The sequence below is a fragment of the Ursus americanus genome, chromosome 2 (assembly GCF_024610735.1).
Source record: "Ursus americanus isolate L20-20 chromosome 2, mUrsAme1.1.p, whole genome shotgun sequence".
NCBI lineage: Eukaryota > Metazoa > Chordata > Mammalia > Carnivora > Ursidae > Ursus > Ursus americanus.
The window spans coordinates 28,476,017-28,501,261 of record NC_142128.1 but is presented as its reverse complement, the minus strand read 5'-3'; the positions used below and the strand labels follow the sequence as shown (position 1 = coordinate 28,501,261).

The 25,245-nt window shown below is 46.2% G+C and overlaps 2 protein-coding genes across 9 annotated transcripts in view; one reads left to right on the top strand and one right to left on the bottom strand.

The window, feature by feature from the left end:
* Window positions 1-7,827, bottom strand: part of MARF1 (meiosis regulator and mRNA stability factor 1) — a 39,560-nt gene extending 31,733 nt beyond the window's left edge. For 6 of the 8 annotated variants that reach the window (XM_045776047.2, XM_045776048.2, XM_045776052.2 and 3 more), the window contains exons 1-4: window positions 7,712-7,827; window positions 3,966-4,167; window positions 1,113-1,802; window positions 169-343 (exon numbers count right to left, since the gene is read on the bottom strand). In XM_045776047.2, the coding sequence (XP_045632003.1) occupies window positions 169-343; window positions 1,113-1,802; window positions 3,966-4,109 (1,009 nt within the window). In that variant the 5' untranslated portion in view covers window positions 4,110-4,167; window positions 7,712-7,827. Of the gene's footprint in view, window positions 1-168; window positions 344-1,112; window positions 1,803-2,063; window positions 2,142-3,965; window positions 4,168-7,711 lie in introns of those variants that run through there. The other 2 variants (XM_087870237.1, XM_045776053.2) reach the window with 2 other exon arrangements.
* A 4,045-nt stretch (window positions 7,828-11,872) lies between these two features.
* NDE1 (nudE neurodevelopment protein 1) overlaps window positions 11,873-25,245 on the top strand; it is a 32,843-nt gene continuing 19,470 nt past the window's right edge. The window contains exons 1-3 of the mRNA XM_045776043.2: window positions 11,873-11,965; window positions 19,387-19,512; window positions 20,512-20,665. Of these exons, the coding sequence (XP_045631999.1) occupies window positions 19,430-19,512; window positions 20,512-20,665 (237 nt within the window). The 5' untranslated portion in view covers window positions 11,873-11,965; window positions 19,387-19,429. The remainder of the gene's footprint in view (window positions 11,966-19,386; window positions 19,513-20,511; window positions 20,666-25,245) is intronic.

Sequence of the window (25,245 nt, the reverse complement as noted above, 5' to 3'; positions counted from 1 at the left end):
TTGGTCTATAAGAATAAAAAGATTTTTACCAAGAGGTAGAAATGGAGACTCATATACACAGTAGCTTCAGAACCACAAGGAATCTTTTCAAGGCGATTAAATGCAGTGTTAGTATCAGATACTGAAAACTACTTAAATATGCACATTTTATACCATACTGTCATTTACCAAATTTCGAAGAAGCTTTGCCTAGACTGGTCGCCAATAACAACGTGGTCTCCTTCCCTGTTCCTTTGGTTCCACAGCCATTACACAGAGGAATAGTAACAGGTGCAGTTTGAGTATTTGGAGGTGGTATATTTGGCCAGACTTTAGCAGCATCAATTATACTATTTCTTGCCGGCTGTTTTAAAAATTTTTTTAAGAAAAGGAGGAGGTTTCAGATACATCATTTCAGAACCTAGAGTTATAAACAACAACTGAAAACACAGTCTAAGTGTTTCTTCTTTCCACCTGTTAACCTCTGATGGAATGTATTTTCAATATTTCAGGGCATTCCCAGAACTATTAGCTATCAATTCATGAACCCACTTCAAGAAGTGACTTGAAATGGTCTGGGAAGATATTCACACGATCAGACCTTTACGTTCTGGGGCATGTGTATCCTCCTAAGGCGACCCCAAACACACTTGATGTGAAGGTAATTGAGATTTTTACTTTAATGCCCGTGTGATCGAGGCCAAGTTCCAAGTCCCTCAAAGTCTTACAAAGGAACAACACAACGCAGCGTGACCTACATCACTGAATGGGTCTGTGTATAAGGTGAGCGTGAGTTATGAGAAACCACAATCGTGCTCTAGTCGTTAAAGACAAAACAGAACACGAAGGTTTGTCGAACTCGGTTTACATGTAGGAAACGGACTGATCACAAGAGCCTCTAAAAGCATAACTACATAAATAATGACTCTGCACGTTTTTGAATGGCCCTTCCCATTTTACCCTTTGCTTCTTTCAGGACCAAGAGAAGCTATGCTGACGGGGTGAAAGCTACCTCACAGGAGAATCTTCACCCCGTGCACGATAAAGATTTTTCAAGAAACATCTATCTACTTTAAGAAAGTCATTCCTCAAAGGTCAGCTGCACCCAAGAGAACAAATAAAAAGATACACACCTTGTTTAGACAGTCTTCGCAGTAAAGTGAGCCCTTTAAACAAACCGGAGGTACCACATTTAGGTGCAAAGAATTGGTGCACAAGTGAGGCGTTAGCTCCGACTGTGAAATGTGCTCTTCCAAATGCCCTGGAGCCCCGCTTGTGAAATCAGAACAGGGGAAATAGGCAGCAGAGGCGCAGCCCTGGAGAGCCGGGAACTGATGCAGCTTGTGCACATTACCATGGCATGACTGGAAATGAAGCTTTCCGCAACAGGGCAGGTGTTTGCAGGAAGAGAGATTACTTTCGAGACACATGCTGGGAAAGTCACTTGCAATGCCGGCCAAATTGTTCCTAGCTGAGGCATTCTGGAGTGAAGACGCAGACTGGAAAGCGAACCCTGACCCTACCTGACACGTGATGGTCCTGGTGCTCTGCGAGTCTAACAGTGCGCCCGGGTGAATCAAGCTACCGGTACCTCCGCTCCCACCACCACCGCCACCACCAAAATGCATTGGCGACGTGGAGGGTTCATTAGGGCAATGAGCACAGCAGCTTACTTTGGGGACAGGTGAAAGCTGTATTTTAGGTTGCTGAAGAGAATGGATATCTGGAAGTGGGACTGCTGGAAAAAGTTTAGAGCCAGCATGAAGGGGAGATGGCACATCCTTTAATTCCACAGCAACTTTCTTGTTCTCCATGTAATCTTTCTGGGAAGAGAAGATCAGAACGCCAGTTAATGTGACGACGCTAGTGACTTTTGGTTACTCACATCCTACTGTGACCCAAAAATGGAAATAGCGTTCAATTCTGTTTACATCACTCAACCACAACCAAACAATATGGAATGGCAGCTGAAACCAGGGGCATTCTTCAGAAGGGCCTGCAGGAGGCGAACACCGTAACAGACAACTAAAATCAAGACCGTATCCTTCCTGAATCTGAGGAGACTGGGGGAGGGTTCTGCTTACATGTTCAGCAAGGCAGGTTAAACCATCTGTGCCTCAGGGACTTCCCTTTGATAACTTCCCCTTGCCTCACAGGGTCTTCTAAAGACAAAACAGGTGGTATGAAAATGACACAGTCACAAACAGCATTCGATAAAGATGGCTTACAAGCCAAGCGCTTTGAGGAAAAGACTTAGTAGTTCTTGCAGTCAGACCATGAGGCATTTAGGAAAGTCCTCCAGACGATTCCAAACATTAAGGATAAGATCAGCCATCTGCCCCAGCAGCCCATCCATGGACAGGTCTTAAATGTGTTGTTGACGACATTAAGCAAACTCTAGGATATCATGACCTAAAGCCATAATGCCAACAATTACTTTGTAGCCGGGGACAAGAATTAGAGCAATTAGAAAACTATTTGGGAATAAGATCCCAGAGAAATAGTTTGTCATATGCCTCTAACATAGACACAGGAGGCCAGTAAATTTACCAAGGTTATAGCATGACACCTGCGTCAGAGACCTGGGTTTGAATGCAATACCCAGGAACTGTTTTAGGACCTTGGGTAAGTTACATAACCTCTCTACACTTCAGTTCCGTCAGCCTTCAATTGGGAATGACACGATGAACCTCCTACAGTTGTTAGAAGGATAAAACGAGATAGTGCACGTAAGCACGCAGCAGAGTACTTGGCTACTGAAAGGGGATCTAACTAATCAATAGCCCCTATTGGCTGACTGCAGGAACTATTAAGAGAAAGAGGACGTCCTGATATAGTGAGAGACATGCTCTTCCCTCAGAGCACAGAAAGGGCCATCTGACTACTATGATTTCACTCCTTTGGCTGTGGTTCTACACTCGTCTGGGAGAGTACACTCATTTAGGAGAAATCTGGATTTTTCACTTGGACATTTCCTAAAAGGGAGGAGAGAGCAACTGACTGACTGCCAACAAGCAGTGTGTTCTGCCCTCTTGGTAATTACAGTTTAGGTTGGAAATTACTGGCATTCTGATTTATGGAGATCTGGCTCTTAAAAAAAAAAAAAAGATGTGGCTCTTATGGTCAGGGTTATTTGAGTTGGTTCTCCTGAATTTACTCAATTCTGGGTGCCAATGATAAATTCAAGTTTCTGGATCTGTAAAGTTGAGTGCAATCCTGCACTGTGTGACTCTGTAAGGGCCAGATCCTCCATCCCAGGAATTCCTGTCTGAGCTGCCAACCCTGTTGCCAAGGGTCCCTAAAGTAAGTGACCTTAATTACTGATGCCATGCAAAAAAGATAACTATATAATGAAAAACTGAAGAAGACAGGGCATTTAGTTGAGTTTTTAAAAAGTTACTAATACCCTTATGTAAATTCATAGTAAAGACTCACTTAAATCCCAAGTGCACTAGCAAAAAAGACATAGAATAGAAATGTGGTAATATGGTGCATGGAATAAAATCAGAAAAAGTCAAAATCACTATGAAAAGGCAAAGGAAGTTACAGACACATTTAAATATTCAAGAGAAATCTGGAAGAGAAAAAGACTGCCAATAAGGGCCTATCACTCTTCCCTTGATTTTAAGACTCAAACCTCAGAAGGCTAGAGTGAAATAAAATCTATTTTATACTTTCCTTTGATTTGCCTCTGCAGTTTGGATTTTATCTTTGGAATCTGTGACTTCTCCAAGAAACAAATCTTCCCCAATGTTAACATTAAATATTTAAAGCACCTACAGGTCCGTAGAATAGGAATGCAGGAATTAAAAAATTTACGCTGTCCTTGAGTCAGGAATTATAATCATGTGCTACAAGGAGGACTCAGCAGGATACAAGGTAAAACTTAGCACAGACTCCAGGGAGAGAGACTGCCCCAGACCAAACGGACCGCATATCTATTCGCATAAGGAATTTCCTATGTCTTCAGTCTTGAGCATAGTTACCGTTTGGGGACTAAGTGGCAATGTCTGCTCAGGACGAGAAAAGCAATTAGAGAATTTCCAAAGCCATGGCTTAGCATCATTATTTTGTTGCAGCCATCCAGGTGTTCTACTGCAGGAGTCCTCAGTTCCGCTTCCTTCCATCATACAGCCATACAAAGTGGTTCAACATTCTTTCATCTTTCTTTTCTTTCATTCTTCCACCCTGTTAAGAATGAGATCTCAATGTTATTTATTTGCCTAAGTACAAATTTCACAATTAACATGTGAGACTTGGGGCGCCTGGGTGGCTCAGATGGTTAAGCGTCTGCCTTTGGCTCAGGTCATGATCCCAGGTCCAGGGATGGAGCCCCAAGGTGGGCTCCCAGATCAGGAGGGAGTCAGCTTCTCCTTCTCCCTCTGCCTCTGATCTCCCTTTGCTTATGCTCTCTCCATTTCTCTCTCTCTCTCACTCAAATGAATAAGATCTTTAAAAAAAAAAAAAAAAAGTAAGACTGCAAGGGCACCTGGGTGGTTAAGTGTCTGCCTTCAGCTCAGGTCACAATCTTCGGGTCCTGGGATCAAGAGCCCCAAGCTGGGCTCCCTGCTCAGTGGGGAGCCTGCTTCTCCCTCTCCTCCTCCCCTCAACGTGTGTGTGCACACTCCCGCTCTCAAATAAAGAAAAAAGTGAGACTGTAACTGTACTTATGGCACAACTGTATTTACAGTACAATGGTTCCCAACAAGTCAGATAATAAGGAATAAAAGTAGAATTCTAGCAAAGTGGCAACCTTCTCCAGCCCTGAGCAGGCTTTTTCTGTAGTTTTTCTTAGTTCTTCTCGACCATCTCTCCCTAAAGACTCTACTGGTGAGGGTGAAAAAGTTAACAAAGAGAGCATGTAATTTTAGTAAAAGAACAATTATGTGTCTTCATTGCCAATTACATAAGATTCTGAAATTGACTTAATAGCAACCTATCCCACCGTGTCGTTGATGTGACTGTGGAAGGTCCAAATTAAGTGAACTCTGTGGACTCTGAATTTGATTCTGCTACAGAACAAATCGAACCAATTTCTTCATTTACTTATTACAAAAGTGCAATCTGATATACCATCAAAAATCTAACCGAGAAATCTCAAGTAGCAGATGTGCTGTATCTACTCCAGTGTTCCCACATTCTTACAAGTCTTACACAGTACAATAAAAGCAGATCAAATCGATAATAGCTAGTGGGCCTGGAGGCAGCCTGCCAATGGTAAGGACAACTGAACCTCATCTCCAGATCCTTGCCATCCTACCAAACTACCACCTATTCTCCAACTACAGTGGCCATTTTAAGGGTATCAATTTATCAGAAATTTCATGTGGACATAAAACAATTTCTTTTAGGTCTCTCTCTCTGATAAGGTGCTCTTCTCAAGAGATTGTAACATCTACATAGTATGGTGAAGGGAGAGAGGAGTACTCTCTCTAAAATACAGAACTGATCAAATAAAACAAGGGCAGGCAAACTAGAGCCTGCCAGCCAAAACCAGCCCACAGCTTGTACTTAAATGACCTTCAAACTAAGAAGGTATTTTATACTTTTTAATTCGGGGGGGCGGTGAGAAATCAAAATAATAATATTTTGTGACACTAAATTACATGAAATTCAACTTCTTTCTCTAAATTAAGAGACATTTGTTTAAATACTGTCTGCGGCTATTTTTGCACGAGTATTTGCAACAGAAACTCATGGCCCACAAAGCCTAAAGTATTTACTATTTGGCCCTTATGTGGAAGCTACAAAAACTAAGTTTCAGTTTCTTCCTCTGCAGAGTGTGGCTAATTTCTCCCCCCTCCCCAGCATTGCTGAGGGGGGGAAATCAGATAAAGGACCTACCATCTGGGTTTTGTCTTCCCCAAGGCAGAGCTTGTGCCAAGCACAGGGCTTGCAACATAGTGTATACTAATTACTTGTTAAATTAAGGAATGAATACAGCAACTATTCACCCACCATGTAGAGTTAGGAGTCAGTGTGGAAGCAGAGATGGAGTTAACTGCCACAATGACAATAAATTATGATTGCTGTTTTTCCTACTAAACACAGATCTTGCATCCCCCAACGAGATGCTCTATAGATCACAGGAATCTGTGATATTCACAATACACAACTTCAACATGCTCTAAAATCTTTTCAAGGCCAATCCTGAAAGTGAGCTAACAGGTAGTGTGCAATACCAATTACAAAGCCTTTTTATTTAACATTATTTCCTCATTCAGTAATTATTTATTTAGTATCTACTATATAACAGGCCTGTGCTTGGCACAAGAGATACGATGATGAAAACAAACAGACAATAAAGTTCATTTATGTAATTTTTCCCCACAGTAAATCTGTGAGATAGACAAGGGAGAAATAATCCACAACTTTACAGAGTTGAGTAAACAGAAGTTTAATTAAGTTTTTCAATTTGCCAAGATCACATAATTAGAAAGGGGCCGGAGCCAGGCTTGTCCACCTCTTTGCACCACACCAAGGTGCCTCCGGTATTGCTCAACACAATCAACAGAAAGTACAAATATATTAGCTTGTTAGTGGCCTGAACCCAGAAAATTTCCCAAGCATTCCTGGGAATGCCACCAAGTAACTTAGGTAGCCAAAGCCAAGTTTTCTGTTGATTTGAGTGGAATTCTTTGAACAATTCAGATAATGCTTGAGAGCACAGACTCTGATGTCAGTCTGTGTATTAATCCCCAATTTTGCTTCCTGTATGTGTTGCTCTGGAGAGTTCACAACCTCTCTGAACCTCAGATCCTATGTGTAAAATGGGCCTGATAACAACTGTAGCATCCTCACGGGGCTGTTGGGATTTAATAAGACAAAGTGTAAAAGTGGCCTTCTCTTAACACCCAAGTTAGTCCTGGAACCACACACCACCCAGTCCTATTACTTTTTTTCACAGCTCTTCTACCTAAAATTGTTTATTTTCTTGAGTTTATTATATGTCTCCCCTACTTGAATATAAACTCCAAGACAGTAGACATCATGTTTTCTCATTCATTGCTGTATTTCTTGCACCTACCAGTGCCCAGTGCATATCAACAACTGTTGAACGAGTGAAGAGTTCAATAAACATCTAGGAACACCGTTTAAGTTTTGACTGCCCTGTATGCAAAACAGCGTTATTTACCGCTCAGAGAAGTGGGGAAGTCCAAAAGATACAAATGTAATTGGAAAGCTCTTGGTAATAACAGAAAGGTGTTTGGGAAACGAAAATATGTATCACAGTGTAGCGTTGCAATTAGTAGTGGGAGTGGCTCATGCCCTAAGGCAACTGAACACTATCCGTCAAACCAGAGACTACACCCTAGGGAGTGCTGAACTACTGACAAGAATGCAAAAACCCTCAGGGTGGTTGAAAAACACCCGCCCCTTCCTTCCTCTCTTAACCTTCCATCCGTGTACCCTGCTCCGGAAAGGTTGCTCTCCACACCTGGAAGCCCCACTAGGAGCAGGGGAACAGGTGCGGGCAGGGAGCCAAACACCTCCAAAGGGCAGCAGGGGCGCAGCAGTGACTGTCGTGAACGGACCTGAAAGGGAGACAACCCGTACCTACGGTGGGGGCCTGACTGGTCAGTCCCAGTCCTTCCCCTCGGAGTAGTCAACCTCCCCCACCTCCGCCAGCAAAGGGCAGGGGAAGGGGGGGGACGCTGTCCCGCCTCCAGCCGGTGGCCCCACAGCAGTGAGCCCGTCAGGAACTAGTCCCCAGAGCTGCCAGCCAACTCACCTCAGCCGCCGGCTCCACCTCCGCTCACATTCCGGCCCCGCCGCCTTCCCCCCGCCCCCCCAGGCCCTTTGTTTTGATTCCCGACTCCGCAGCTCCCGCCGCCGCCGCCAAGCGCACCCTCCACTTCCGCTTCCGCACCGCACCGCCCCTGTCGCAAAACCGACGCCCTTCTCTCCCCCCCTCGCTCCGCCCCTTCCTCCACCCCGCCCCAGACGCCGCGTCCTCCTCGCGCGGGGCGTGCTGGGAAACCCGGGGGGGGCGGGGCCTCGCGGCCCTGCAGCCTCGTCAGGCTCAGTCCCCTCCCGATAAACCCCTAAATAGGGACCTTCCCCGGGGGAGACCCCGGCTTTTTTGGCGAAAACCCCGAGTTTAAGGAGGACTTCTCCCTGGCTTATCGTGGTGGAGTGGAAAGGAACCTGAAAGCGAAGAATGAGGGGGCTTGTGAGGTGGAGCCGGGGGAAAAAAAACCTGCCAACCGGGATTTGATACAATTTGGCTCTTTCAGTCTTTTGAGGGAAGGCGATTTAAAGGGGATTTCGATGAAAAACCCGATGGTTTTGGCGCTCTCGCGCGGGCGCGCTCCCCATCTCCCTCTCGTCACGTGATGGCTCTACCTTATTATTTTTTTTAGTTAAATGACGCGTAATTTCCACAGTATCCTTAATCTACTGCAACCTAGTGGCGAGTGGAGAGAAAATAACCGCCAGCGGGGCTTCCCGCGGCGTCCTTCGGGCCGGCGGGGTTTCTCTCAAGCCGGCGGCCCAGCTGGCACAAAACGAAGTGTGTGCTCAGACTCGGCTGGGCACTGTCACCTACTATTAAGGGATCCTCGTGATTTCAGTTAGAAAACGTCACTTTTTAAAAGCCCTGGGCCAGACAGAGCCTGTTGCAAGTGCATGCAAACTTTCTAGGGACAGGGGAGGGAAAGCCCTGAGAAGCCTGTGACGGCTTGTTTTAGGTGGATGGATGTGACATGGTTGGGTTTTGGGGGATTTGAGGTTTTGTTTTTTTGGTTTTTTTTCGGGAAGGGGGGGTTGGTGCTTCACAATCTTTTACCTGAAATAATTTTTTTTTTAAAGCTCAGCACGATGGTCGTTTCTGAAACTTGCCTGCTCGCTCTTTTCTGTTGCCAATGAGAAAAACAAAACATAGCTAAATCGAGATATATTTAAGATGGGCTAGCTGAATACGACCTAAAAGTTCACTTCTGAAGTTTGCCGAGAAACATTAATTTTGCAGAAGAATAAGTAGAATTCTAATCACTGAATGAGTTTTTCCCCCCCTACCTGAAGTCAGGGTGAGGCAATTTCATTAGGCAATTTGCATCAAGTGGGGGGAAATTTCAGGGGAAGCTGATCCATCGCTGTAGACATCCTTGTAGACTCCTGTTGGGGAGGGCAAGATCAAACACGTAGCTGAAGCACCCTTTGTGCTTGCTTTTCATTTTCCAGAAGGCAGATGACAAGCACACACATCATCTGCCTGCTTAGGTATTTATTACTGCTGAGTAAATCTTCATTGTGTCTGTGTGTGGGTATTATTTTCCAAGTGGGAATTAGAACAGATGAAAAACAACCCTGTGTCTAGTGTGGTTTTTTTTTTTTTTCTTTCCCCAAGTATCAAACAAATGTGCTTCTCTTTAGAGGAGTTTTTCTTTTTATTCTAGTTATCTCTGAACACAGACAGAAGTAACTAAAAAATACAAAAAGGAAACAAAGTAATTGTGGATTTTTTTATTGCCTTTTTAAAAAAGGTTTTTTGGTCACGAAGCAATACAGAACAGACACATTTTGTTTGACTTTGCTTGGCATTCTTTCAAGTCCAGAGCTGTGCCTGTTCTCAACAGGTTAAATACAGTAAATAAAGCCGAATCAATTCTAAATGGAAAGTTAATGAAAAGTCTGAATTACAACTAATTTTTAATGAAATGCAGTTTTAGTGTTTTCTGTAGAAAACCAGCCCAAGCAGACTACACCAGCCCTGGGAAGCAATCATGAAGTGAAATGCAATTTGATACTTGTGAAAGAGTGCTTTCACATTTTTCTTAAGAGATATTTTCTTAACTATAGTCTCTGTTAATCTTACTCTATTTCTTTACTGGGCAAACTCTTTTATCAGAGTAAGAGTAACTTTAAGTTTTTCCCTGTCCAAATCATAATCTTCACATTTATGGAACCAGGATGAAGTTTTATTTTTGTGCTATTTAAGTGACCATTTTACATTCAATTCACCTTCTAAATGAACCTAGCTGTGACTAAAGGAGTTTCTCCCCCAGCAACTTCTCTTCTATGTTCGGTTTAGTGTTTTGAAATAATAAATTATAATGGAAGGATGTAAGCAAGAGAAACTGAGCTCTCTGCTCATTCATATCTAAAAGCTACAAGGAAAACATTAAATAAAGGGAGGAAAAGGTTTTAACATGCACCAAAATTTTCTTTTCATTGTAAAGGTTTTTACCCAATAACAAAGCCATTTCCCTAAACTATTCCTGAGAACTTTCATGATAATCATTTCAGTGTCCTCCCTGTTGTCTTTATGGAAAATGAAGGAAATTGGAAACTAGCTAGTTTAATTGACTTGATCAATGCCATTCAGGCAGGACTTGTAACTCATTGATTTGTACTTCAGTTTTTCTGTAAACTGGGTTGATTCTTCCCTGCCCAGAAACCTCACGGAGTGGTGCAGAATCAAATAAAATTCTGATGAAAGAAAGCATCAGAGGAAAAGTGTTGAGAGGAGGGTGTGTATGGTTTATTAGTGTTTGTGAGCAAGATGGAAGTTTCCTGAGCGACATTTTGGTACTTAACCCTGTTGATATAGGTAGTGAGGTTCCCTTTTGCATCTCTCAACTCCTTTAGGAACTAGAAAGGAGTCAAAACAAAGTCAAATTAGAGAAAGGTCATTCTTTACCAAGGCAGGGAGGCAGGAAAGGTTCTAAGAGTGGGGCCTGAGGCCTCAAAATAGCTAAAAATCTTTTTGCCTCTAGGGTAGTGCTAAAGAATATGGATATAGGAGTCAAACGGACCCAGGTTTGAAGCCTGATTTGTTATTACTAATTGGGACTCCTTGGGCAATGCATTTAATTTCCTACACCTTTGTTTTCTCATCTTTAAAATGAGGACCATAAAAGTGCTTTTCTGTGGTCTCAGCTCTATTGTCACCTCCATAAAGCAGCCTTCCCTGATCATCTGAAGTGACCCCTCCTGGCCCTTTCCTCTCAAACGACCTTGTGTATTCTGAAATTATTACTTACAAGCATCTGAAATTATTTTACTCTTTTCTGTTTGCTGATTTAGAGTCTTGCTTTCTTACAAGCATCTGAAATTATTTTGCTCTGTTTGCCGATTTCGTGTCTTGCTTTCTTAGTAGCATAAGCCTTTTCAGGACTGGCATCTTGTCTGCCATTTGTTGTGTTACAAGCCTGAGTTCTCAATAAATATTTGTTGGTGAACAGTTGGGATTGCTGTGAGAATAAGGAAACCCATGTGAAGAAGTTAGCATTGCGTCTGACACAGAACCAATGAACAAATCATGATCATCCAAGAATTGCACAGATTGTATTTAACTTTGTGCTAGGCACTGTCCTAAGTTTTACAGACTCCTTTAACTCATTTTGTCTCCGCATAACCCCGAGGTAGAATCCTATTATGAGCCATTTTACAGATGAGGAAACTAAGTCACAAAGCTTTTAAGTCACTTGGCCAAGATCAACCAGCTAGGAGTAGAGCTAGAATTCAAAGCCAGGTTCAAAACCAAACCCTTAAACACGAAGTTCGCTGCCTTTGAAGAAAATGATGTTGAAATTTTTATTTTGGGTGTAAAAAACATGGAGCACTGCTTAGCCTGAGCGGACCTGGATCTTTGTCCTTCCCTCGATTTGGGGAAAATGCGATCGGCGACTAAGGGAGGGACTCGTATTATCTTGAACAGCATGGCCCTGACGTCCAAGGCCGTCCCCGGATGTCCAGGGACCCGCCTGCATACTCCAAGGCCGGCCAGATCCCAACCAGGGAGCCGGAGCCTCCCAGGCCCCGGCCGGACCAGTGCCGCCGCGTGGCCACGCCGCGCCCGGGCCCTGGGAAAAAAGTTTCCAAACGGCGCTACTAGGCGCTGATTGGCCGAGGCGGACGCGGTCTCGTGGCGCCGCAGCCAATAGTCGGCGCCCGCCGCGGACGCGGGGGTGGGGGCGGTGGTCAGAGGCCGGGGGAGCGCGGTTCGCCGCTGCCGCCGCCCGTCCTCGCGGACCGAGCCGGGGTAAGTGGGGAGCTGCTGCAGTCGGGGGTGGGGGCCGTCCCGGGACCGTCGCCAGCGCCGGGAAACTCTTCTGCCTGCCCCGGTGCCCTCCGCGCTCTCGGGATCGCTGGGAGCCGCCTCGCAGGGACCCTGCCGCGCCCCTAGCTCGCGCGTCCCTTCCCGGCCGCCTGTACTCCGCCGGTCCCGGGCGCTGGGCTCAAAAATCCCGCTCCCTGGAACCTCCCTTCCTAACTTTGTTCCCTTCCACCCTTGTGTCCTCGCACCCAGCTCCTCGCCTTTGCCAACTTTCTCTTCTCTCCGACCAGCTGCCCTCCGCTCCCTCCATGACTTCCTCAGTCCTTCACGCCCTCCTCGTCCCCTGTCCCCGCTGCCTGGCTCCTCTGCCCTCTAACCCTTCCACCCCCACCCCAGGCTGCCCTCCTGACTCCCTTGGTCTCTTCTCGCTCTTTTTTCTGCCTCTTCTCAGCCCCCGCCACCCCTTTTCCTTCTGCTGCCCCAGACTCTCCCTCATTCCTCGTACCCCCCCCCCCCACCTCGTCCACTGCCCCTTGCCACTTCCACCCTCAGTTCAGGATTCTTTCCAAAAACCTCCCCCCCCCCACGCCCGCCACCCCCGGTTGGCATCTCCCTGCCTTCGGGAACGTGTTTGGAACAGTCTTTCCCTCTGCTTTTCTCAGATGTCTGCAGCAGGAAGGTTCAGATTTCCCCTGACAGCACTTTGGGGAAGGATTGGATAAAGGATGAAAACGCTTATTCTACAGTTTGAATGCAGTGGTGGGGCTTACCTGCCTCCCCGAGGTCGTGGGAAATCCCTCCATCACCTTGACACAGCTTTTTGGGAAGCTACCTTATCTTCTCCAGTCATCTCAGGTTCTCTGCCTCCTGAGGGTCTGAGCTTCCCTGATTTCTTTGTCCAGGGTTTGTACCAGGTTGTGCCTCTTTCTACTTTTAGCCTCGAGGTCTCTTTTAACTTCCTTTCTAAAGAAACGGCCTTTACAAGGTGCACTGGGCAGAGATTTGTCATTTTCTATGCTGGTTTTGTTTCGGTATTCTTGGATAGGACGGCATTTTAGGACACGGGTAGGGTGCTTTGAAGAGCAATTGAATCCCAGTGACTGACTCCCAGAGCCACTTATCTGACCCCACCACCACACTGGTATTTAACCAGGTTTGAAACTTTAATCTGTCCTCTTATTGTGTCTTTTGCGTAGGATTAGATTCTTGAAGTCTCAGGGGCGTCTGATTGGCATATTTTATCCTCTCATTTCAGATAATAGTTTAACTTGGCTTATTCTGTTAGGATGTTATTTTTGTTTCCAAAGTGTGTTCTTTTGCCTTAGAACATGTGAGCCCAGAGAGATTACACTCCCTTTCCTTACCAGATAATCTCCTAACATGAGTGGGCCTGCATACAGAAAGTTTGTGTCAGCCGCTAGGACTGTTTCTGCACCTAGTAATGATGTAGGTGCTTTCTGTCTGCCTCTCCCAGCAGTGCTTTAGCACTTAGTAGGTGTTTGGAAATGTTCGAGAAGGGATGGAGGAGAGGGAAATCACAGAAGGAAAAAATCTTTCCCTGGCATCTTTTCGTTTTTTTTTTTTTTTTTTAAGTTTTTATTTATTTATTTGACAGAGAGAGCACAAGCAAGGGGGGAGGCAGGCAGATGCAGAGGGAGAGGGAAAAGCAGCCACTCGTGGATCAGGGAGCCCAATTCGGGGCTCAATCTGAGGACCCTGGGATCATGACCTAAGCCAAAGGCAGACGCCCAACCAACTGAGCCACCCAGGCGCCCCTTCCCCTGGCATCTTGATTCAGTACAATAGAATTGTTCTGGAACAATAGCTGTTCCATTTTTTTTCATTCTATATTTTGACCTGAGTTTAAGCTTTTTAAAATTTCAAAGGCAGCACATGCTTTCTGTAAAAATCCATGTATAGTGTGTCCAGTACAGGTTCTTATCTCAGGGCCTACTTTACCCCCATCTGGTACATTCTTCCAGACCCTTTTCAATTCATGTATGCAGAGAGCTAGCTACCTTTATTTTTATTTATTTTTAAAGATTTTATTTATTTGAGAGAGATTGAGAGAACAAGGGTGGGGGGACAGAGGGAGAACCAGACTCCCCGAAGAGCAAGGAGCCTGATGGGGGACTCGATCCCAGGATCCTGGGATCATGACCTGAGCCCAAGGCAGACGCTTAACCAACTGAGCCACCCAGGCACCCGAGGAATACCTTTATAAACAAAAGTGGCACCCTTTCTTAACCTATCATGAACTTTCTTCCAAATTAGTTCATATACTTCTTAACAACTGTGTAATTTTCCAAATCAGTCCTCTGTTGACAGTTAAGTTTTTCCAATTTTCCACGTCAGTGAATGATGGCATACACCCTTGAGTCTATGTCCTTGCATGCCTAAGTATTTTCATAGGAAGATCATTATAGACTTTGAAAGCACAGAGACAGAAGTCAGACTTGCTGACTCTTGACTGGTTTTGCCCCAGTGATGCCACTTCTGCAAAATGCAGAGCCTGCGTCATAACCTAGAAGCTGTTGAAGTACATGCAGACATTTGGCCATGTCTTTCTGTCCCCTCCCTTTCCCTTCAGCTCTTCCCTTTGTTTTGATTGGGAAGGATTGAGGTTGGCGTGGAGAAGGGTGGTGAGTTAATTCTCGATAGTTTATACATGTATACTGCTCCTGACCAGCTGTGCTGGCTTTCTTCGCTCAGAAGAAAGCCAAAGGAGAGTGCTTTGTTTTCTCTAGGGTTTTGAAATCAAAGGTTGGTTGGGAGATCTAAGTTATGCAAAACAATACATACTTGTTGAACTTCTTGCTTCCAGCTTGTTCTTCCTTGCATGCTGTAGCGTATACTTTTGAGGTGCCCATTAGGTTTGTCCACAGAGCTCCTGGGGCACGATGTTATGATGGTGTATTGAGAGCACAAGCTCGGAGGCAGAATGCCTGTAACACTTGTAGCATAAAAGAAAGAAATGCATGCAACGCCGATTTTTAAGATGGTACAGAGTTGTATATACCGAGACCTAGCATTAACCTGTGCCTGCCACCGTGCCTTTAAAAAGACTGTGTGTGGGCCAGATGAAGCAAGTGAACAGTCTTTTTGCAACCCCATGGAGACCATGAATTTGAATTCAAAGACCCTCCAGTCACCCCCCCAACTTGCACTTTGGGTCTGGTTTGCCTCTGCTGTCCACTTGGACCTCTGAAAATGGCCGAGGTGGGCAGTGTTTCTGCTCCAGCTTCTAAGAACCCAAGTGATGTCTCACTTATTCTTATAGTTGAATGGCTTAAAGGGGATAAAGTTGAAGATAAGTTATTAACACCCAGCACGCGGTTGTTCAATTCAGTAGGGAGAGGGAGTCTTTCCACGTCCTCTTACCTGCTCTCTGTGGCAAAGAATAACGCACCTTGGAACTGTGAGACATTTTCAAATGGCAAAGGAAAAATCGTACATTTTAAAGATTGTTGTTTCGGAACAAAGTGAAGTTCAGCTGTTACTTTTTAGTCTCTGATATATTTTTCCTCTTCCCCTAAGGATTGTTTTTAAAATGCGGGGGGGGGGTTGAAATGCCAAGCCTGTGGTTTTTGCCCTTTAGCTGAAGGCGCTAAAGATGGTACAGGCCACGACAGGAGCTCAGGTCTCTGCTCAGCTTTTTTCCACCACCACCACCTCGCTACCCCCACTCCCAGTCCAAAACCAGAGCTTTCCCATCAGCACAGTTGTAATTAGAGCCTCTCGACCAATGGAAGTCCTTAAAACATCTCAAATTCATTTCTTTCCTGAGGATTAAGTTTTAGTCGTCACTGGCCATAAGTGTTTTATTTAGGAAGGTTTTTTCCTAAAACTCCTCTGTCATGAGAGTGCAGGATGAACGTTATTAAACCCTAAGAACACTATCAGATGCCCCTTAGCATGTACACCTGGGGAGGGGGTGGTTTCCAACACGATGCCCTCTGCTCCTGCCACTTCCCACTAATGAGATGCCACTCAGGTGCTGAGGGAGAGTGGGGTTTTCCCCATCCTGACAAGCCTCTTAAGGATTTACAGATGTCAACTATAAACTAGTCTTCAGAGGTTTCTGGCTTCTTGCCTTTCCTTAACCTCACATTCCCTTCCTGCTAGTGGTCCATTTCTTTCTTCCCCTTTGCTCATTCATTCCACAAGCATTTTTGGAGCGCCTGTTATATGCCAGGCACTGTTCTAGGCATTGCATTAAAAAAGCAAGATGGAGAAGGCCCCTGTGCTCAACAGGTGACATTCCAGTGGGGGAAGATAAAAACAAACTCAAAATGATGAAATAAAGCTGAGTGTAATATAATAGTGAAGGGCTAGAGGGGATATTTGGTGGGATATTCAAATAAGGTCTCTCTGGGGAAGATATTTCAGCTGAGGTCTGAATGACAAGAAGAATACCTGGGCAGAGATCTGAGGGAGAAGCATTCCAGGTAGAGAACAGCAAGTGCAAAGGCCCTGAGGTGGGAGCAAGCTTAGTGTGCTCAGGGAACGGAAAGAAGGCAATGTGGCTTGAACATAAGCTAATGGGGGCGGGTAGGGTTGGGGAATGTTTAGAGAAGTAGGCAGGAACTAATTACACTGAATATTGGATATGATATTTTCCCAAACAGTAGGAAAAGGCGGTCTACATCCATTGTTCCCAGTTCCTCACTTTTTCGTCCTACTACATGGGCTCGCGTACCATGCAGTTGAGACTGTCCTCGGTAAAATAATGGCCACACGGTACTCAGTTGCACGGGCTCTTGACTCTATAGGGGCTGGTTTGGTGACTTCATACTAGATGAGTTCTGGGCTCATTAGAGCTTAAGGCTTGAGCAGGGAGTATCCAGACCTAAGTTTACCCTTATCCATTGCCATGTTGATTACTGTTATTTACACCCTAGGTGCTCTGTTCTTTTTACTTTCAGCAAACAACATCTTTCACTACTTACCTTAATTAGGACCCTCTGTGGCAGCCATCCAACACTAACTGGTGTGATCAAGAAAGGGAGTTGGTTCTCTCTCATAACCTTAACGCAGGCGTGACTGGATCCAGGTGTTCAAATGATATCATCAGGACGCAGTGTCTCCACCTCTTGGCCCTGCTTTCCTCTGTTTTGGCTTCATTCTGTGGCAGACTCCTCCCTTGTGGTGGAAGGATGATCGGTGGCAGCTCCGGGCTTACTTCCTGCCATCTTACCCGAGTGGGAAGAGTTTCTGTCTTTGTTTTTTACTCTTAGCTTTATAGAGATAGAATTGACATAGAACATTGTGTAAGCTTAAGGTATATAACCTGGTGGTTTGATAAACGTATATATTGTGAAACCATTTCCACAGTAAGGTTAGTTAATACTTCCAGAGTGTCTTTCTCGATGGCTCTGCAAAAGCCCTAGGCCTACACACTGGTTTGCTCAGCTTGGGTTAGGGCCACCCATGAACCAATCATTGGCCTAGTTTGGGGTTAGATCCATCCTGTTATTGGCTCAGCTTGGGTTAGGCCCACCCGTGTCGTTGGCTCAGCCTGGGTTTGGTCCACCTCTGAGCCAGTTACTGATGCTGGAGGTAATCCCTCCTATCTTGTGCCTCCTGCTAGATGGTGATGTCAAGTACATCAGGATCCCATGGAATGAATGTAGGGTTGGTTTCCCCAAGATTGGAGTGGTGTTACAGAAAGATGGAAGATGAAGTGCTGGAATGGAAAAAGATCAACGAATGAGCAGCTTTCTACTCTTTCCAGCTTCTGTGCTTCCATCCAGCTTTCAGAGAAGCTGTTCCCCGGAAGGGGAGGGGTGGGGCCCATGGCATGTTGTCTCTGAATTAGGGAAGGGAGAGAAATGAGGAAGGAGAGAAGATGTGAGTACAGGTACTAACAAATCTAGTTCTCAATAAGGGCTGTGCTCAAATATAAATACAATTGTTTGTGTGTGTTTTGTTGTTTTGTTTTTTTTTTACCAGGGATTGAGAAGTTGGTGATTGTGTCCATGTCAATACTAACATTTAGCCGAATGATTCATATTTGTAGTAAAAAATATAGCTTGTCATGGGGCGCCTGGGCGGTACAAGTCAGTTAAGCATCCGACTCTTGGTTTCAGCTCAGGTTGTGATCCTCAGAGTTGGAAGATCGAGCCCTGCCGTCGGGTCTGCGCTCTGACCTGGAGCCTGCTTAAGATTCTCTCTCTTCATGCCCCTCCCCCAAGCGCTCTCTCTCTCTTCCAAACAAGACAAAAATACAACTTGTTATGCCTTGCAAAGTGAGGGGTCGCGTTCATTCTTTTGTCCCTAAGGACATCAGATTGTGATCTCCCTTGAGGGAAGGAACGGACCTTGGAGACATCTCATTTGGGTTCCTGATGAACTTTTGACAAGCTCAGAGACTTAAATTCAGAGAATAAGCTGTTACCCGGTAAGCTCTATCAGAGGGGAGTCTGTACACCGCCCGCCGTTCTTAGAGATCCGTTCCCCAGCCTCTGCTGTGGATCTCTCCAAGTCCTCAGAGCCAAGGTCCCATTCCCACCCCTTGCTCTCTAGCTACTGTCCCGTTTTTCTGCTTCTCACACCCAGCTCTCCAAAATTCCCTCTACTTCCTCTTCTTCACCTCCTCGTAACTCCTCCACCCAATTTATTCCTCCTCCCCCTCCACTGTGTTGAAACTATTCTTGCTCACATCACCAGAGACCGACATTTGGCTAAGTCTCCTGGGTATTTTCCAGTCCTTAGTTTCTCTGTTGTATCATGGATACTGTGGACCGCTCCTCCTTTTCCCCTTGGCACCATCTATCTACTCTCAGGACAGCTCACTGTCTGGTTCTTGTCTCTTCATTTGTCCCCTGTCTCCTTAGATGACAGTTTCTTTCTTTGCCTACCAAACACTGGCATTCCTCAGAGTTCCCATAAATAGTCCTCACTAGATTCTCCAGCAGTTCCGTCACAAGAAAGAGGGAAGAAGTAGTTACAGGCTCAGGACTCTTATATTTGTATCAGCCCAGAGTTCACTCCTGAGTTTCGGATCTCCTCTTGCTTCTGGAAGTGTCACTGGTGTGTCAAACTAGAAATATCCCAAACTGGGCTTATTATCCTCTCACCCCAAAGACTTTCCTTCTCCTGTTGTTCATCTCTGGTGATGGGGATGATGGTAGCACCGGTTGTCTAAACCAGAGCCCCAGGAGATGTCCTCTCCTTTTTTTTTTTTTTTTTCCTTGCCCCCCTTCCCCAAATGAATAAAATCTTGGTAGTTTTATCTTTCATGAAAGGTAACACGTGGATGGGCTGTATTTTGTCTGGATTTGGTTTCAGTTTTTGGCAATGGTTTATCATTTAATCCAACATAAAATTCAGGAGATCCCCCCCCCCAATTTAAGATGAGCTGTTTAACCAGACATGGGTAATAATATTAAAGCTTTCCCTCCTAGACACCATGCCACAGGAAGAGTGACCTCTTGCTCTGTTTTCACCATGGAGGACTCAGGAAAGACTTTCGGCTCTGAGGAGGAAGAAGCTAACTACTGGAAAGATCTGGCTATGACCTACAAGCAGAGGTCAGTCTCCCGAAGTCCACCCTGCTTTTTCTTCCCATGGCGGCCACCATTTCTTTGGGGGCCTCTTAGGTGACAAGCACTACGAAGGACTTGACACACATTCTGTCCATTAAATCTCAAAACTGCCTCATGAGGAAACCGTTATTACCCCGTTTAAAAATGAGGAACTGAGCCTCTGGGAGGGCAAGTAACTGGCCCACCGAGGTCACACCAGCTGGTAAGCAGCTGGGGGAGAGTGTGAGTGCCAAAGCCTCTGGTCCTAAGCACACTGCTGTGCTCCTTCCCATTCTGTTTTCTGGCAGGGTCTTATCAGTTCCAGATGCGTTATCTGGTCAGTCCCCGTGCCTGACAGTATGGGTTGTTGCAGATTTTAAATGTGAAACCAGTGATTCAGTGCCCATAACTGGGAGTAGTACGTGTGTGTGTTCAGCATTGTTTCTTTTTATTTCTCAAGGACTCTAATACTCTCCATGTGGAGGTCTTATTCCAGTCCCTCTAATTTCCTTACTCTTAATTTGACTTAAAGATAGCTCAGGTTTAGTATTTAAAAAAAAAAAAAGTTGCCTGACTTGTAAGGGTTGAGGAGCTGGAGTTGGGTGTCTGGGGTTGGCCAGGGGCACATTATAGTGATGCAATAAGCAAACATTCATATTAGGTCCAGTTCCTGCTCACAAGTCAATCCACGGAGGGTATGCAATCCCGATATATTTACTCCACGTTGAGTTCACAAACAAAATATGTTGAATGAATGAGCGGAGAGTGAATTGGTAAAGAAATGGCTTCGGAGTCAGGCAGACCTAGGTGCAGGTCCGAGCTCTGCTTCTGACTCACGAGACCTTGAGACACGTCACATCTTCTCTCAGCCTTACCTGTAAAATGAGGGTAAGGCCAGTTTCTGCCTCGAAAGGTGGTTGAAACACAAGCTAATCTATGCATCGCACTGAACAGCACGGGTAGGTGCTCAGTAAATGATTGCCAGTGCGTCTGGGACCTCTGTAGGGCAGAGAATACGCAAGAGGAGCTCCGAGAATTCCAGGAGGGAAGCCGCGAATACGAAGCTGAATTGGAGACACAGCTGCAACAGATCGAAACCAGGAACAGGGACCTCCTGTCGGAAAATAACCGCCTTCGCATGGAGCTGGAAACCATCAAGGTGAGAGGACATAGACAGCAGGTCCAGACAGGCTTCCGGCGTGGCGTGTGTGCCTGGGAAAGCGAGTCGGGCCGTGCAAGGGGCCCCCGGGCAGCCCTGGGCACACTCCCCGCCCCCTCCAGGACTGCTGGGTGGAAATGCTGGTGGAAATCTTTTTTCCCCCATTGGGAGGAGCTCTGTGAGAAGCGAGTCACACCTGTGTCCCCACAGTCATTCTTGGCTGTCTACCACATCCCCACCAGGCATGTGAAAGGTAGACATTTTTGGAGTATGGGGTGTCCCTGGGTTTGCTGATCGTTAGATTATACACAGTCCAGGGTTATGCTGCCCAGTGTGGGAACCCCCAGCCACTTAGGGCAACTGACAGTTAAGTTCATTAAAATAAATAAAAATGTAATTCATCGGGGCGCCTGGGTGGCTCAGTCGGTTAAGTGTCTGCCTTTGGCTCAGGTCATAATGCCAGGGTCCTGGGATCGAGTCCCACATCAGGCTCCTGGCTCCACAGGGAGCCTGCTTTTCCCTCTCCCACTGCTGCTCCCCCTGCTTATGCTCTCTCTGTCCCAAATGAATAAATAAAAAAAAATTTTTTTTAATGTAGTTCCTCACTTCTGCTAGCTACATTTCCACTGTTCAACAGCCCTACGTTTCTGTTGAGTATCATTATTGGACAGAGAGGTGGAAAATACTTCCCTCGTTACAGAAAGTTCTGGACAGTGCCAGTCTAGAGCAGGTTCCTCAACCTAGACACTGTGGACCTTTGAGGTTCGGTAGCTTTTCTGCAGTGGGAGCTGAGGTTTTCATGGTAGGATGTTGAACCGCATTGCTGGTCTCCACCCACTGCCAGGGGCTACCCTCTCCCCCCAGATTTTTGAGAACCCAAAATACTTGCCAACATTGCCAAGTGTCAGGAGCACCACTGGTCCAAAGGGTAAAGACTGCCTTTTAGACATTCTGTAGGGCTTAGCAGATAAACAGTCACACCGTGCCCTGCAGACCGCGGCTGTCAGCCCTCACGGCCAGGCAGGATCACCCGGCTAGCTTCCTGACCCTCGGGCCTGAACCCACCCTGGCCCTGAGATTCCTTATCTGAGTAAGCATGGGGGGGGGGGGGAAGCCCAGGCATGTCTGCATGTTTTTTCTTTCTTTTTTTAAAGATTTACTCCTTTATTAGGGGGAGAGAGAGAGCAGCAGGGGGAGGGGCAGAGAGAGAGAATCCTGAATCAGACTCTGCTGAGCACGGAGCCCAAGATCATGACCTGAACCGAAATCAAGAGTCGGCTGCTTAATTGACTGATCTACCCAGGTGCCCCTTCGTTTTCTAAAAATAAAGCTCCCCGTGTAAATTTTGATGAGCTGCTGGGCGGGGGGGGGGGGGGGGGGGGGGGGATGAACCAAGGGCCAGGTGTGGTGGATACTAGAAGATGTGTTCCTAGCGTTCTGGAAGTTTCGTGAGGAAGACAAACCTAACCCCAAAAACACTTAAGGAAAAGCTGCTCCGGTACATGGTACTGGTCGAGAGATCCTTCTGAGAGAAGGGTCTGCATGAGCTAGAGATAGCTTCACGGGCGAGCTGGGCGGGATTGGAGCTGGTGTTTGAAGGTGAGAGGAGTGTGTGTGCTTATGCACGTGTTGCTAGCAGGTTGGGGCGTAGAGGTTAGTGCAGAGTTAATTTGGGATAGACATAGACAACAATAGATGTCAAGCAGACCTGAGAATCCTGGCTTTAGTAGTGCATGGGAAAAAGTGGGACCCACAAATGGATTGGGGATTGAGGGATGGGGAGGGGCAGAGGAAAATCCCGAAGACCTCAGAAGCTGAGCAGTGGAGTGTAAGCTTTTCGTGTCGTAGACCACAGAGCCCACACTGGCCATCTAGAGATCAGTCTGGCCCACTGATGTTTTTTGCTTAGCCTTCCGTGGTTTGGTTTTTTTTTTAAAGATTTTATTTATTTATTTGACAGAGATAGGGACAGCCAGCGAGAGAGGGAACATAAGCAGGGGGAGTGGGAGAGGAAGAAGCAGGCTCCCAGCCGAGGAGCCTGACGTGGGGCTCGATCCCAGGACTCCGGGATCACACCCTGAGCTGAAGGCAGACGCTTAACGACTGAGCCACCCAGGCGCCCCAGCCTTCCGTGGTTTTTATGCAACTTTTTATCATGACGGTTTTCAAGCACACAGCAAGGTTGAATTTTCCGATGACCACCTGTATATCCATCACCTAGGCTCTACCAATAACATTTGCCACACTGGATTTTTATTACCTATCTAATCTATCCATCTATCAGTCTAGTTTTCTGATGCATTTCAAAGTAACTTGCAGACATCTATACGCTTCCCTGTAAATACTTCAGCATGCTCTTATTAACTAGAGCTGAGGATTTGTTTACAGTTCATCCTTTTGATAGTAAAATAGATATCTTTAGTGTTTTAAGATTTTATTTGTTTAGATAGAGTTCACCTGTGGGCAGGGGGAGGGGCAGAGGGAGAGGGAGAGAGCATCTCAAGTGAACTCCATCCCACCACAGAACCCTGAGATCATGACCTGAGCCAAAATCAAGAGTTGGATGCTTAGGCAGCCGAGCCACCCAGGCACCCCCAGTGTTTAAGTATTTAATATCAATATTCAGAGTTATTAGGCTTCATATAAAAATCTGGATTCCTGACTTCCTTTGAGAATCAGCATGCCAGGCCTGCTGCATTCTTCCACACCAGCGAAAAGCCAGGTAGCGGTTGCCAAGACCAAGCAAGCATTCACTAGCCCGTCCTGATCCCCACTGCTGTCCCCCACCTCCATCCCTGACACTGAGGGATAAGTGTCCTTTGCTTTATCCCTACACCTGGCCCACGCCACTCATTTTGTGGACAGCCCGACCCCTGCCACAGGCACTGAGGAGTCCTGGTGCTAACTTGGAGGGGACTCAGGGACAGGAAGCTGTGTGGAAGGAGGAGCGGCTGTATGAACCGTAGTTGGGGGAGGGACCGGGCCCTCCACGGAGGCAGACTCCTAGTGAACAATTATGAAGTAATTAACTTTTTCAAGACTGAGCCCTTGAACCTGCAAAAGACCTTTTCATGACAAACACCTGACAGATGCCTGAGGTACAGAGTTTAGAGCGGGAGAAGAAATAGAAATGCCAGGGGAAACAGAACTGCCACCGGGGCGCCTGGCTGGCTCTGTTGTTGGAGCGTGCAGCTCAGGGTCTCAGGGTCGTGAGTTCGAGCCCCACATTGGGGTACAGGTTACTTTAAAAATAAGTAAATAAACTGCCACCGGCAAGTTATCTGTCAGTCACCTCGGAGACATGTATTCAACTGAGTCAGACTTCTTGACAACTGGCTTATTCATCGCAAGCTGAATAAAAAGGCCTGTAAGGGATCAAACAGAGCGGCTGTTGATGCCTCCATCAGCTGACAGCTTATTCTAATTAGCCTCAAATGAAAGCACGACCTTTAGCAACGGCTTTTCATGTCCACAAGTTCAAAGGACAGCATTTGAATCTTTATGCTGGTGGGGAAGCCCGCTAACTGCATCATCTTGGAACCTGCATTTCAATTGAGGTTAATGACGTAGGACCCTCCGCACTCCTGTTTCGTTTGGAGATGCATGCAGATAAAGGGTGTGAGGCCGGCAGAGCCAGCCCTGGGAATCTGCCCATGCATGGGGCTCGGTCAGGGCCTGGTCGGCCCCTCCTTGCATGAGGGGAGTCGCTTCCTCTGCTCATGGCCAGGAAACAGTATCAGAGGGGACAGAGCATCGTGAGGATGCGGAATGTCCTCCCCGTCCCCACCCTGTAAATGATCAGCTTGTTCTGTGGGAGTTCTTCTCACGGTGCCCTCACCACACCTCTCTGGCCCAGGCACCATTATGATATCATTCTCCCCGTGCATCCCGACTGTTTTCTAGCAACGCCTTTGTTTACTCAGTTGAGGAAAGAAGAAGAGTGTGTCTGTTTTTCAAGCTTCTTTTTTCTTTTTTTTTTTTATAAGATTTTATTTATTTATTTGACAGATGGTGCAAGTAGGCAGAGCGGCAGGGAGAGGGAGGCGCAGGCTCTCCGCTGAACAGGGAGCCCAATGCGAGACTTGATCCCAGGATCCTGGGATCATGACCTGAGCTGAAGGCAGACGCTTAACCCATGGAGCCACCCAGGCGCCCTGTTTCGTTTTGTATTTTTAAAGATTTTATTTTTTAAGTAATCTCCACACCCAGTGTGGGGCTTGAACTCCCAACCCTGAGATAAAGAGTCGCATGTTCTACCAACAGAGCCAGGCGCCCCTCAAACTCTCTAATTAGATTTTGGGCTTTCCTGTGGGACGTGTTTTGTGTGTAGACGAAGGGAAAGCAGTAGGGGTGTTTGGTGAAGGAAGGTGATTTGAAAGAGTAGCCAGAGCAGAACGTATGTGTGTGTGTGTCTGTGCGTGCATGTGTGTGTGAGCACATGTGTGTGCACGTGCAGTCAATACCTATGTGGCCTGGAAGGAAGTGTTTGAGGGCAGTTTAGCATAGTTGTTTAATGAGCACAAGCCCCAGGGGCCCAGATTGGATCTTGGCTCAGTCATTTGCTACCAGTTGGCTTCGGA